General features: G+C 38.8%; 1 protein-coding gene across 3 annotated transcripts in view; it reads right to left on the bottom strand.

Moving 5' to 3' along the window:
• Positions 1 to 14,595, bottom strand: part of ITPR2 (inositol 1,4,5-trisphosphate receptor type 2) — a 456,496-nt gene that overhangs the window by 354,283 nt on the left and 87,618 nt on the right. For all 3 annotated transcript variants that reach the window (XM_037033923.1, XM_037033924.1, XM_037033925.1), the window contains 6 exons: positions 12,933 to 13,048; positions 12,058 to 12,144; positions 9,916 to 10,074; positions 4,505 to 4,603; positions 4,125 to 4,208; positions 3,422 to 3,568 (listed from right to left, as the gene is read on the bottom strand). In XM_037033923.1, coding sequence (XP_036889818.1) covers positions 3,422 to 3,568; positions 4,125 to 4,208; positions 4,505 to 4,603; positions 9,916 to 10,074; positions 12,058 to 12,144; positions 12,933 to 13,048 — 692 coding nt within the window. The remainder of the gene's footprint in view (positions 1 to 3,421; positions 3,569 to 4,124; positions 4,209 to 4,504; positions 4,604 to 9,915; positions 10,075 to 12,057; positions 12,145 to 12,932; positions 13,049 to 14,595) is intronic.

Raw genomic sequence — 14,595 nt, 5'->3', positions numbered from 1 at the left:
AAGTTACCTTTTTTATTAATACTGACCACTTCTGGACTCTCACCCCAGGTTCAAGTTCCGTGTGCTAATACGTAGCTTTCTAATGCCTTTTCTTAGACTCTAGCTTCTATGTTTTCCTCTCCTCCAACAGCTTAAATAAAATAATAATTATGAAAATACTTCTAAGTGGGTAAAGTCTTTATTTTTTTATTTACTGATTTCTGGGGGAGAGAGAGAAAGAAACATTCATTGATTTGTTGTTCCGTTTATTTATGCATTCACTGGTTGGTTCTTATATGTGCCCTGACTAGGGATTGAACCCCCAACCTTAGTGTATCAGGACAATGCTCCAGCCAACTGAGCTACCACCAGGTCAGGATGAAGTCTTTAATATTGCTCCCCCTATAGTCCAAAACCTGCCTATCCTACAAGGCTGTTTTCAAATCAAACTTCTTTCATAAATCCTTTGCTAATCACACCAGTAATTGTGACCTTGTCAATGTGTGAACTATCATTCCCTTGGGGAAGTCATAGATACCTTTGAGAATCTGATAAACCTATTGGTTTTCTCATGTACATACACACATATTTGGTATACAACTGTTGCAGGTTAACAAATAACTGGAAGATCACCACTGATGCCAGGCTAAGAGCTATCCTACACATCAGTCGGTCTAGCCATGGTAGTACAGCTCCCTAGGGAATGATACGGAGATACAGAAAGGCAGATGTTGTCATTCGTCACAGTGACTTTGGAGGGATGCCCTTTGCATTAACAGGCAGTGGCCAAGATAAGACACAGCCTGCAGCTCACAGGAGGGTTCAGCATGTGCTAGTTCTTACATGCAGCACTCAGGGCCACCCCTCCCTCTACCCTCCTCTGCTTTCCTATATTCCGGGGACTGGAAGCCTGGCTGGCGGAGCTCTGGAGACATCCCATGAGAATGGAAAGCAGAGGCTCCTCTTTTGGCTCCAGGAAAAATGGCAGCAGCTGCTGGGTGCAAGCTCCGACAAGGGTGGGGTGCAGGCTCCTGCAGGGCGGGGTGGGTGGGGACTCCTGAAGCTCAGGAGGAGAAGCCTTCAGGCTCACGGGACAGGTGAGCTGATACACTGCCAGGTCTTCAGATTAGACCACTCTTCCCCACCCCATTCAGTAAAAAAACTGAAAAGTTTTACCCATTCAGTCCTCCCAATAGCGTGGAGACTTAATTTCCTATATTAAACACCTCTTTTCTTGAAATACCTGATGCCCAGGCGTCCTGAATGATACAGCTCACAACAGAGGAATGTGTCACAGCCTACCTCTTTCAAACCTCCTACAGAAAGAAACCTACCCCGAAGGTAAGTTGGTAATACTCTGATACATAATCATACTAAAAAGTTTTGTATTACACTATAGGAACAGTCCAATAATTTAAGAGAAATACACTATGAAGAGAGGAGCTCGAATGAATTCGAGACATCTCAAAATGATTGAGTGCTCAGTGGATTAGAGCATTTCCAATTATGCATTTTGTTGAAATGGGTTTCAGTGTGCAGTGGTACAGTCATAGCAAATGCTATAAAACTAATAGCAAATATATGAGAAGATTCAAAATGCCTTTTAACAAATTTAGAGCCAAACATCAAACAGGCAGAGACACATTAAATGCAGAAAACCCACGGATAGGGAAGTCATTCCCTGACCTTTTCATCACTGTATTTCCTTAATAAAGTCTCAAATACTACCTCACATTACTGCTACCCCTATATTTTTTTTTTAAATTTTTGGAGCACAATGATAAATTTATGGTGTTACAATGAATATTTTAATTATGAACTTGCTTGTAGGCCACCTCTCTTTCAGTCTCGCCATGATGAGAGAAGTTGCCGGGAGAACCCTCGGGTGACGGCTGCTTCCCCAACACCTCCTCCACCCCCTGCCGCGGGGTGAAGGGTAAGGTCTCTCCTGCGTGCCACAGACTGGAAGCACACCTCCACACACGTGGGTTTCAAGACAGAGAATGTGTTCTCTGTGCTATTTCATTTCTATTACAAGCCATGTCATAACTTAGAGAATTATTTTGATGTTACAGTTATAATTAAGGCTCAGTTCATTTGCATAAACATCATACATCTTCATTTTCTCTGTTTCAATAGTCTGTAACTAGTGTTATTACCCCTACTTGAATTATGGTTTTTCCCTCTTTTTGTGATCATGTACAGGTACGTCTGTTCTGTCATTAATTCTCCTCATGCTAGATAATTTAAGGTCCACATTTACTGGTGCTCTTTCTTTTTCCTGTACTCACACAGAATGTTGTCTTACCCTCTTCACTTTCTACTTCTCTTTTATCCAAATGCACCCATCAAAGATAGGTATAAATAATATCTTCTAGGGCAGATATTGACATGTTGAAATACATATTATTTCATTATAAATTATTTTCCTTTCATTTCTTCTTTATGTTAGAATTTGGCACTTAATTATATTTTTAAACATGAAACTGTATAGATAATATTTCTACGAAATTCTTTTCAGGATGTTAAAGAACGTATTAGGGAATATATACTATAAAGGGGTGTGATGGGTTTGAAGTAGTTGAGAACCTCGAGATAAGCTTGGGTGTCCATTACATCAAGATGGAATTTATCCGATGTTGGCTTTTTTAGAGGGAACTACACAAACGTTATCTCCCCCACTGTAATAAAAGGTTCTTTAAACAAAAAACAGTATCTTACATTTCCCTAATTACTCTACCGTATTAGAACATTTAAAAATACTTTTCAGCCCTGGCTGGTGTGGCTCAGTGAATTAACTTCTGGTCTTCAACCTGAGAGGTCACCAATTCGATTCCCACCCAAGGCACTTGGGTTGCAGCCAGGTCCCCAGTTGGGGGCGTGCACAAGGCCCCAGTAGAGATCAATGCATCTCTCACAAACTGATGTTTCTCTCCCTTCCTACCACTCTCTCTAAATGTAAATAAATAAAACCTTTTTTAAAATGCTTTTCCAAAATGGAATGAATTGTAAGCCAATGGATTTCCTCACCCCAGTGGAAACCAGTGGTGTCCCCAGAAGAGCTAAGTGGCCTTAGCAGTGACTGGAGCTCTGATGTCCACTTAGGGTGAGTCATCCTGCTCTACCCTAACTCCAGTGCGGATGAGGCACATGGCCTTCAGTCTTACCGATCTTGACAACAAACATTTTACAATGGATTTTTGAAAAGCAAAATCCTATGTAGGCCCAAATTAAACAAGACAGAGAAAGGGAGATGCCTCAGGAAAGATAAGTAAAGGAAGTAACAACATTTGACTGGTCACAGCAATGAAGAGGCGCAAGTCAGTTCACAGAAATTATTGTTTTACTGGTCTATCATAAAGCCTATAACAATAAATCAGCCTACTGGATCTTGTCTTCTTGATATAAATATTTATTAAAAGTGAAATAATATTTTACACACCTCTATTTCCCAGAGTGCTTTAGAACTAGTTGCAGAAGTGGCTGATTGACGCAAAGTTGTGCGAAGGAAAATGTGCTGCTTTTTCTCATATTCATCACAGGTCAGAAACTTCTCCTGTTCTGCATGAAACAATCTGACAACGTCACCCTAGAAAAACAAGTCGAGAAAACCGTTTCCAAGAAAAGTCTGACCATAAGACACAAGAAACAGGCGTATATTTATAGTTTTGATACTCGCCTTGGCTTTTAATGATTATTTACACATTTCAAAATACAAAAGGGGAAACTCAAAGAAACACTCTTAGTGAGCATACAGTCACATTCTAGGTTTATAGGTTTACAGTCACTCTACACCAGCTATTTTCATGTCATGCCACACATAAACGAATTATAAAATACTGTAGCACACCAAAAACTGTTTTATTTTTTGCTAATATGACAAAAATAGATAAAAATTTAATTGGTACGTGCCAGACAGCGATTATTGTGTTGGCTGCTGTCATTTGTTATTCGACAATCTAAGGGAAAAGAGGTCAGTGCCCCTGACTAAACAGTCAGGTACTGCACGTTTGCTTTGTGCGGCATCCAGTTGAAAATCATTGCTCTAAACAACGCACACCGGTGAACACACAGGCTTTGCATCTGGAAGGTCAGTAAAACTGCCTCAGCTCTTCCAGCAAATGTTCGGTGTCGCACACACTTACTCCTTTCAGCACATCTTCTCGATAGGAACTATATTTCATGAACAAAGTGATTTTCCAGCTGGTGTTGCAATTAACAGCATTCACCTATTAATGAAGAAATGTTATAAGTTATAAGGCAACAGATTCCATGTTACACCAGAAATTATTACTTCAACTAGTAAAAGAGAAAAAATATGGACAATGAAGTATGTCTTTCAATACAAACATATCCAAAGGACCGTCTGAAAATAACAGTAACTAATCATTATCTATTTGTGCCTTATGAGTATTAACTCACATCACTGGCATTAAGCTTATGAAAACAAGGAAAGAAACTATAAATGCTCTTTTTTCCCGCATGAGAAGATCAGCCCGTTCATTTCCTTCCCTCCTGAACTTACCTCCTTACACCCCGGGTTATCGAGCAGCTCTATGTTGCTCGCATGCAGTGGCTGCCCTGCATTCACCGGCATCAGCACGACCTTGTCTCCCACGACAATCTAGGAATCAGAGACACGTTGCAATCTGAGACACTGAATGGATCACTGGGGCTAACTTTGAAGCTAAAAATAACTACACAAAAGTCTTCCTTATGGACCTAACACCTGGCCTGTTTATCCTCCACACAACTTTCCGTTCAATTCTTTTTCTCTTTGAGGCAAAATTTTTCTGATAAATGATCATATACTCCTGTTCCATAGTGTCCACCAGTCTGAATTCATAAAGCTAGTGTAGGTCCTTTCTGACCAGGCTCCTGTGTCAGTTAGAGCTTTCTTAACAGCGATGCATAGACCGTTATGCCTCCCCGTGTGGCCTTACGCTGAGAGCCCAGCAGGTCCGGAGAGGGAGGACATCTGCCACAAAAACCAATCTGCCTTAATACTAGAACCACTTCAAGTGGAAGTAGATAATGATAGACATTTGTATATTCTCTGAAATCAAAAACAGATCTGCTAAATTTGATCTTACCTATAATCTCAGAAAATTTGTAAACATTCTAATGTCAGCTGGATTCAGGAAAAGCAGAATTAGGTACGGCCTTGTAGAACTATGTTTATTGTTTGGGCCTTGGGCATCTGGTTCAGTTTTACCCTAAACATCCCAAACTAATGTTGCTCCTTGATCCTGGTGTTCACATTTAAATAAAACATTAAAATTCATTATGGGAACAACTGCCTCAGAGGAGTAAGCCTAAGTTGATTTTTTATTTATGCTATCATTATCAACTTTAACTTCAAGTACTTTTATTCATAACTCAATGTGGGGAAATTAAGCCCTGGCTGGTGTAGCTCAGTGGATTGAGCGTGGGCCTGTGAAGCAAAGGGTCACTGGTTCAATTCCCAGTCAGGGCACATGCCTGGGTCGCAGGCCAGGTCTCCAGTAGGAGACACATGAGGGGCAACCACACATTGATGTTTCTCTCCCACTCTTCTTCCCTTCCCCTCTCTCTAAAAATAAATAAATAAAATATTTTTTAAAAATCATTCTAATTTAAAAAAATTAAGTCAATGTGGGGAAACTAAGTTATGCTTTCTTCATGATAATAATGAACAGTTTAATTTCATAGATAATAAAGTTACTTTTGTTATTAAGTTGCATTAAAGATGTATTACTGTATCACCTGCACTCTCATTTACAGACTTGCTCATCATCTTGAAAATGAAAACAAACACCTTCCCTTTGTATATTTTATAACAACTGAGCATTAGAATAAATTAGTTTGATAGATGACTGAAAAACAAATTAGGACTCAGACAACAACAATAAACAGAACTTCTCCCTGTATCTTAACCTAGACCAAGACATGAACAAACATAATTTCACATTTTCATTATCAATTAACCTTTTATAAACTATATAGAGGCATCTACATTCACATATGGTACTGTCGTCATGTATATGGGGACTGAAATAGGACAGAAAAGCCTGAAACTCACTAGCAGAGGAAAAGAAGGCTGTTCTTGGTTTGCAGAAATAGCTTCTAGACACCAGCATTGCCTTTAAAGTCCGTCATCAATCAGACGATGTGACTCACAAAGACCCACCACAGAAGCCCTCTACATACAGATAAGGAAAGATCAGCAAAAGACAGTGATAAGTGAGAGACTAAGGGGGCAGAGCTGGGCTACTTCTGTGTTGAAAAATGTAAAAAGGAGGAAGGGAGTAACAGGATATGCATGCAGAATCCTTCTCGTGGTTTAACTGGAAGAGGGGTAGGAACTGGGGCCATGGTAAAAAGACCAGGGGATTTTGCATGATATATCTTTATATCGTGTTCTGTCTTTAAACCATGAATTCACAAGTATTTTTAAAAATTAAGTATAAATAACAACATACAAAGGTCAACACGACATAAACATAGTTCCAACATCCTCAAAAAGAATAAACAATCAAATTTAAAAAAACCTTATTATTGCACACGACACCAAGGCAGCTCAGAGTCTCAGAGGCGTGTAGCAGCCCAGGAGTCCTACACTCTGCGCCTGGTAGGACTTGATTCCACACCCTGCCAGTGTGACATCTGCCCTCCCAGTTTCTTACAGAACACTCGGGTTTGGCTTACTGTGTCATTCCTATCTGAGCCAGAGTAAACATTAGCCATTGAGTTGCTAAATGTAATGATTTACTTTTAGCTATGTCCTTCTATTTAAAAGAATACTTTTGGTCTTCCTATTTTACTATAGTTTAGTTTGTAAGCTTTGAGCCAATTCATATGTTATATGTGCTACAAAATGTCACCCACAATGACTTATACAATTTTAAGAGACCAGCTCCACAGCCAAAATGTTCCAAACTCCAAAGTTTCATAAGAATGGTATTCACAGGGATAATACAACACTAATTCACCAATGTCCAGGTCCTCGGTCACGGTCCTGATGATTCATTCCTTTGACTAGCCAAGCTGAACAACACTTTGAAATGAAACAGACAGCATGCCAATCACAAGAAATAACAAGAACAGTAAGTGGTGCCAGGAAGAATACAGAAGAAGGTAAGAAATATTTCCTATTCTCAAAGAATACACGCCTAATTAGGTAGCTAGGTAAATATGTAAGTGGGTAATACTCTCAGAACAGTGCAGCTCAGGGCCTGAGCCACGGATGGAAGTCAGGTGACTTCTGAGAAGCTGTATGTTAAACACAGAACTTGATGAAAAAGTCATTTTTTTTGCCACATCACATTCATTCTAATGCACAAACAGCTAAAAAAAATTGCAATTACAAAAGCACTTCTGTTGATTCTACATAACAGCCATGTGAGATTCAAGCTGGGAGTTGACTGAAAATGAAAAATACTGTAATACCATTAGCAGCTACCCTTCCTTGGAAGTGGCCTCTGGTACAGTGAAAAGAGCATTGCAAGAGAAAACAAAAACACCAGAGTTTTAGTCCTGCTTTTGCTATAAATCCAGGGCATACAGTTTTGCAAAATAGCAAAATCTACTCGCTATTTGAAGAGTCTCTTTCCCTAAGAGTTGAATTTTTCTCCTTTTGAAACAAACCTGTCCTTTTCTCACCTTTAAAGTCTACCGTCACGGCAAAGAACTAATGTCTTCTTAGATCAAAGTTGAAAATGAAAAATTAACTACTGAATCATGGGAAGATAAATGAAAATAAAATATTTATGTACTCTGCTCAAGGTTGTCCCCAGTGACCACAAGCCAGGGCTTCTATACAGCTGAAAGTTGAGGAATCCATGAATCTATTTTCCCCCAAAACTATCCCACAATTCTTTAAGACATATGACAAATGGTAGGAACCATTGATTTTTGAAGATATGAGCATTTTTCTCCCTGGACTCAAACTTCCATTTCATTTCAGTCACCGAACATCTTGTTGGACACCTGCAACCTGAAAGTAATTGCTAAATAACAACATATCACTTGAAAGGTCCTTTGAACCTTGCTATTTTCTCCTCTTAGTTTAATATGCTTTTAAAGGAAATCAGTAAATATTAAACCATTTGTTATGAGCTGATAGTCTTTGCATTTGCCCCCAATAAAAGACAGTAGGCTTTAGAAAAAAATGCTACCTGTTGCTAGGGAAGAAAGTAAGCATACAACACAATTATTTATGTGGCAAACACAGAGCTGTGTTTGAGCTTACGCTTCCACGGCATCCTTAATCACATACAGAAGCTGCACAATGGTGAGCAACAGCAGTGAGCCATTTCAGCAAAGAGCAATGTGGAAGGTCATCTGAGCCATGCTTTACGGAGCACATCTATGTAAGAAGAATTTCTATTGCACTTAACAATTACACTGTCCATTTTAATTAAGATGGAGTGTTTGGGTGGCAGTTTGTTTTTATTTCCCCAATACCACTAATTACTTGAAATAGTTCATTACATTCAACTCTCTGTTGACCCTATAAAGGCATGTGGAAGCAGGGAAAGGAAGAGATAAAATAAATAAACAGGATAGAATGCATTAATAAAACTACAGCTAATCTAACAGCCCAATTTACCCAACCATTTCCACGGGATTCCTTCAGAGCTTGAGCTCAGGTTTTGTGTGTTTTGACGTTTAATTTTCATTAACCTCCTATAGACTGGACACTACTCAGTGGGGCGCTGGAGAGGGGGACAAGCGTCACAAGAAAGGGCATCAAAGACATAGGCTGTTCATAAACATAAGGAGTCCCCAAGTAATGGAGAGTTGATTGTAATTAACTATCTACTAAAATTAAAACATGTATCATGCTCACAGCACACATCACTCGATGCCAAAAGGGAAAAAAAAAAAGGAAGACTTTTCTCTTGAGGGATCAACACAAGACTTAAAAGTGCGTAACATTCCTGCATGCCATGCTTCACCCAGGCCTTACCTAAGGAGGGTATCACCAGATAATTTATTAACACATTATACCAGAACGTGTGCATCCTGCGGAATAGACTTTGCACTTCAAAATTCACTGGAAAAACAGATTCACCATAAAAGACATTCTAAGACAAGTAATATCCAACACATTTAAAATGCAATTGAGAAAACTATCAGAATAATTATACTTTTTTATTGTTCTGACTTTATCATGTTCATTTTGTAGAAACCCAACTATGTTTCTGGATCGCCTGGCCCAATATTTGCAAGGTATTCTACCTAGGAAAGTGATGCAGTATTCACTATCAACCAGTATTTACTGGGCATCTCCCCTGGGCTACAGTCTATCGCCTGCTACTTCATTACACACAAACGTATCTTACTATGAACCCTAGTGAATTATCTCACATGCTTTTGTATTTACTCTGTAAAGTAGCAGAAAATATTTTAGCAGCTGCCAAAATTTACATATCACAATACGCACATATTCCACAACATGTGTGAAATGTCATCAATGAGCAGGGGTCAAACGGTAGCTCCTCATATTTACACAGCTGCACACCTGTTAACATGTGCAGACTGTAAACCACGGACTGTCATGATTCACTGTGTTACTGTATTCGCGCACAGGAGTAGGTGCCGTCTCCTAAGCAGAGCTCTTTCTTCTTACAGCCCTGCTGCCTCCCGATTAGGCAGAGAAGCAAACTCTACCTCTCTCTCCTAAGGCTCAGCCACTATTAAGGGCACTAAGTTTTCTGACACAAACTCTAGCTGGAAAATGATATTAAGTTAATTTGAATTTTCTTTTTTTATAATCTCTGAGCACAATTTATACCACAAATGAATGCTTTTAACCCATTTTAGATACTAGTACGAAAAAAATGTGAAAGACCAAAAATTCTATTCCCTTTTTATTTTATGAATTCTCTCCATTAATAAGAATTATTGTCTTTATGAATGCATGGTTCTTCTCTTAATTGTGTATTTACATACATTGTCACCCTCGCTTCTCAGCTTCCAGAAGGGATGAATATAAAACCAAGACCCTTCGTTTCCTGCAGCATCCAAGGACACGCGCATGGCGTTCTTCTCCAGCAAAGCGGGCAGCCTCTTGTTGACAGTCAGATACTTGTTGCTCTTTATGTGCAGTAGCTGCAGAGAAACACATGCATTACCGTCTTACTGTTCAATCTCCTCTGCTAAACACATATGTACATTAATACATGTATCATGTGCCCACAAAGCACGGCTTCAGGTAGAGATTTAACAAAGCTCTTTTTAAACTCCAAACTCACTAACTTTGCAAGTTGACTTCTTTGGGTGCCTCCTCACCTGCACCCCCAATTCTGCTTCTTAATGGAGTGAGCATATGAGGAAAACAAGAGGACACCTCTGTCTGATTTTCATCTATTTATAAATAGAAGAATAAAACCAGGCTTTCTGGAGGCGACCTGGAAGTTCCCCCAAACCACATTCCTGCACGGCTACGAAAACAGAATATACTAAGGAAAACCATCGAACTAAAATGATGGGCTGGCCCACTTAGTACTGATAACCACCCCTGGCCCCAGACAGCCCTAGTCCTCCTTCCTCTGCGCAACTTCCACAAGAGGATGTGAAGTCTGCGCCTTCTCACGTGCGCGGAGAGGCACCGTTTCTGAGATTTTTTTCATCCCATGGACAAATTTTTCCAAAACATTATTCCACTAAGTAGAAAAACCAGAACAGATCACCTTCCTCTCTATTATCACAACCATTTCAAAAATAAATGGTGATTTTAATACTCACGATATAAGAAGGAAAATATCTCAGAACAAAGGGCAATTCTTGAATTTTTAAAAAAAAAAATCAGCTTTTTGAAAAACTCATTATAATATCCTTAGTGTCATTTTACTATAAACCAATGAAAGCCCTCACAGGCCAACTCCCCTCCTTTGGGGTCCGCCATGCTAAACGGAGCCCATGCCTCAGCCCCTGCCATGCAAACATGTTCATGTAGGTTCTTGACAAGAAACACTGCTGGCACTTAGCAGCAATCAAAACTTGGCTAAGAGAAGCTCTATTTATGGAGGATTGTCCAAGGGACATATAGCCCTAGGCATTACATGGTCTGTCGTTAGATTAACTCACAGATACGGGGACCTACAGACCAAGGTGCCCTCATCTTGTCCCATCACAGAACTGCTTTGATGGTCTCATGCTCTGGCATTTTGCCATTGGCCAACAGCAAGACACCAGGGATCTTATTTTTAAAACAGCTCTATGAAGTGCCTCATTCTAGTATTCACCATAAGGAAGCTGTTAAGACTGTTGTTCACTACATTAAACAGTGTCCTCTTTATGAGAGCTCTTTTAGAAACACCTCCATGGTCTTCTTCCCGGGACTGTTTGTGCTTCTAGACCTCCGATTTAGGTCTATGTTATGGACCACCTACACAGAAGCCGTGAGGTATTATGCCTCCCTTACAGCTAAGCAGGCAACAAAAAGGCTTTGAGCCAAAGTTTACCAAACCACATGCCTCATGCCTGACTGCCCTGTATTTGTTCAACCATTATTTTCCCTTTGACCCAGCTGTCTTATGTATTCATATTTGTAGCGAGTATTTCTGAAAATGCCTCACACATTCTTTTTGGAACAAGGTGGGGCATAAATTAACAAATTACCAAGTAAAAACCTAAAAGATCTGAGTGAAACACAAGAAAGGAATGCAGCTGAGATAAAACCAGCATGCACACAAACTGAAATAGATCTTCTAATAACAAGTCAAGGGCGATTTCCGCCTAAAAGTACAATTTAAAAATGTCCCTCTCTCTACAAAATGAAAAGATAAAGGGCTGTGAGTCCCATTAACACCAAAGGACTATTTTGTTACAGGCCTTTAGAAATTGTTCCCCCGTATTCTTCCTTCGGATACAATTACTTGTGCAAACGTCTAGAGAAGCTCACTTCTTTATGTGTACACAACAGACTTACTCCCAAGCACGTGGAATAATGTGCTGAATATGAACTGGAAATATCACAACATCCACAATTACCACCAAAGAACAAATTATTGTATCCCGAAATTTTAATGCTATTTGCAAATTGTCCATAAAACATTCACCTCTTTTAAGAGAAAGTAAATCAACACTTACTTGAATGACATTACTGTATTTCACAATTTCTCCCAGAAGTTTCTTATTTTCTGATTCATTTTGTTTTTGTTCCAGTTCTGCGGCATGCTATAAAATGATTATCAAATATTCAGTGTAGAAACACAGTAAACAGAATATAATAATTGACAAAGGAATAGGGTGGTTTTTTTTCGGAACAAAGAGAATAAAGAATACAACCACGAATAAAATAGGTTAATTGCTTTACTCTTGGTGCTTGCAGTGGGTGGGAGGGACAATAATTAAATACATGATTATAATATAATGCGATAATTCTCTCAATTTAATGCTAACAAATATCTTGGGATGCTTTTATATTGGAAATTTTAGATAAGCACTAGGCTCTGTGGTCTTATAATTACTTTCAGAAGGAATATTGGTAAAAAAAAAAAACAACCAGGATGGTAGATGAATTCCTAAAGTCTCAAAATACAGCTCCAATTCTGAAAGTAACAGCAATTTTAATGACACAAATTAAGTTCTATCAAATTTACACTCAGCCCAAGTTAGAAACACCGGGTCTTCTTTTTCCAGCCTTTCAAAAAAAAATTAAGTACTTACTATGCCAAGTAAAATATAACTGGATTTGATATCCCTACAGACATTCTGAATAGACTGATGTGAATCTCTGACTTAGTCTGACACACCCTAAAAAACAGCAACAGGAATGCATCACCTACACACCAGGAAGTCAGTGGTCACACCCTAAAACTTGAAAAGTCTCTCCCAGTTTCAGTGTGTTGCTACAACGATTCTAAATCTCTGTGTATTGAGGGAAATCACGAGGCTACGAAACAGATGTGTTATTGCTGTACCTGGCCTAGCCTAAACCAGGCAAATAGAAGCCTGGCTCTTACCTGTAATTTCTTCAGCAAGGCTGCCTCTGTGTGGTTCCCTTGTTTGGCTTGCTTAGCTTTCCAATATTGTTTCTGGGCAGAATATCGATTCATAGGACACACCTTGAAGAGGCAGTCTACAACAAAACAAAAAAGAAAACACTGTAACTAAGGGGACCAGCATTTCTTAGACTTTCCTTTAGCCTAGCACTGGAATCTTGAAATACCCCAGAATAAAGAACATTTGAAAGTCATCTAGCCCATCCTCCAGCCAACTCTTAAATTCCCTCTACAACACTCTCTTTCAAATATTACTTTAGACTGTGAAAATACTCCATTCTTCATTACCATAAGTTTCTCCAAGGATACTTAGCTAGCATAATTTATAAAGAAATCTAAACAAAGTAACCATTATATTAGAAGCACCTTTTAATTTTAATGTAGTATCTGGTCTCAAAAATTGAGTAGAATGACATTACTGACTTTCATTGCCTTATCTGACCCTGCATAATCAATTACTTGTTCATGATATATATCTTTCACAGCAAAGCAAGGCAAAAAATAGAAACAATCAGAGCAGTTACAGCAATCAGTCACCTTTTGGTCATTCATTCCCCCAGTTTCCATGTACCTGGGATGAATATAGTATGAAAATCTGAGACACAGTATGTTACAAAAACAAACAAAAACTAAACCAAGATCATAGTCCTAACTCTACTACTCAATATCAAAATAGGATATCATAGTGGAATAATACAATGAATGATATCACTAAGTCAAAAAAGCAAAAGATATTTTTCATTTTAATGAGGAAAACAGAAGCTTGACTAAAGAATTCTTCTATAATTAATGATTTTGCATGTTTGTGGAGTGGATTACAATCCATAACAAAGGTCAATTCCCAATATTCTTTTATAAAGGAGTAATGATATAAAAAACCCAAATATTACTTTAAGTTTCTCACAAAAAAACACATGAATTCAACACAACAAATTCCTTTAGGGAGCAGCGTCAATATTTATGATCATTCTCATTTATCAAAGGTGTGTCAAAAAATAAAATTCTTTCAATTCTAATATCCATTTTAGCCACAATCTTTTTTTTTACTTTTTTAAAGTTTATTTAATTATTTTTCAAGTACAGTTTTCTGTCTATTACTCCCATCCCACCCCCGTGCTTCCCCCCTCCCTCCCATTTCCACCCTTCTTAGTTGTTGTCCATGTATCCTTTATATTTGTTCCTCTAAATCCCTCCCCTATTGCCCCTGAAATTCCCTCCCCTCTCCCCTCTGGTCACTGTCAGCCTGTTCTCTATTTCAGTGTCTTTGGGTATATTTTGCTTGCTTGTTTGTTTTGTTGTTTAGCTTCCTGTTAAGGGTGAGATCATATGGTATTTGTCCTTCAACACCTGGCTTGTTTCACTTAGGATAATGCTTTCCAGTTCCATCCATGCTGTTGCAAAGGATAGGATCTCCTTCTTTCTTTCTGCTGCATAGAATTCCATTGTGTATATGTACCATAGTTTTTTGATCCATTCATTTACTGATGGGCACCTAGGTTGCTTCCAACTCTTGGCTATTGTAAATTGTGCTACTATCAACATTGGGGTGCACATGTTCCTTGGGATTGGTGTTTTAGGGTGCTTAGGATACAATCCTAGCAGTGGAATTGCTGGGTCAAAAGGC

The sequence above is a fragment of the Sturnira hondurensis genome, unplaced genomic scaffold, assembly GCF_014824575.4.
Source record: "Sturnira hondurensis isolate 20B ecotype Veracruz unplaced genomic scaffold, ASM1482457v3 Scaffold0021795, whole genome shotgun sequence".
Taxonomy (NCBI): Eukaryota; Metazoa; Chordata; class Mammalia; order Chiroptera; family Phyllostomidae; genus Sturnira; species Sturnira hondurensis.
The sequence above is the reverse complement of the archived record's forward strand: the minus strand, read 5'-3'. Positions and strand labels throughout refer to the sequence as shown.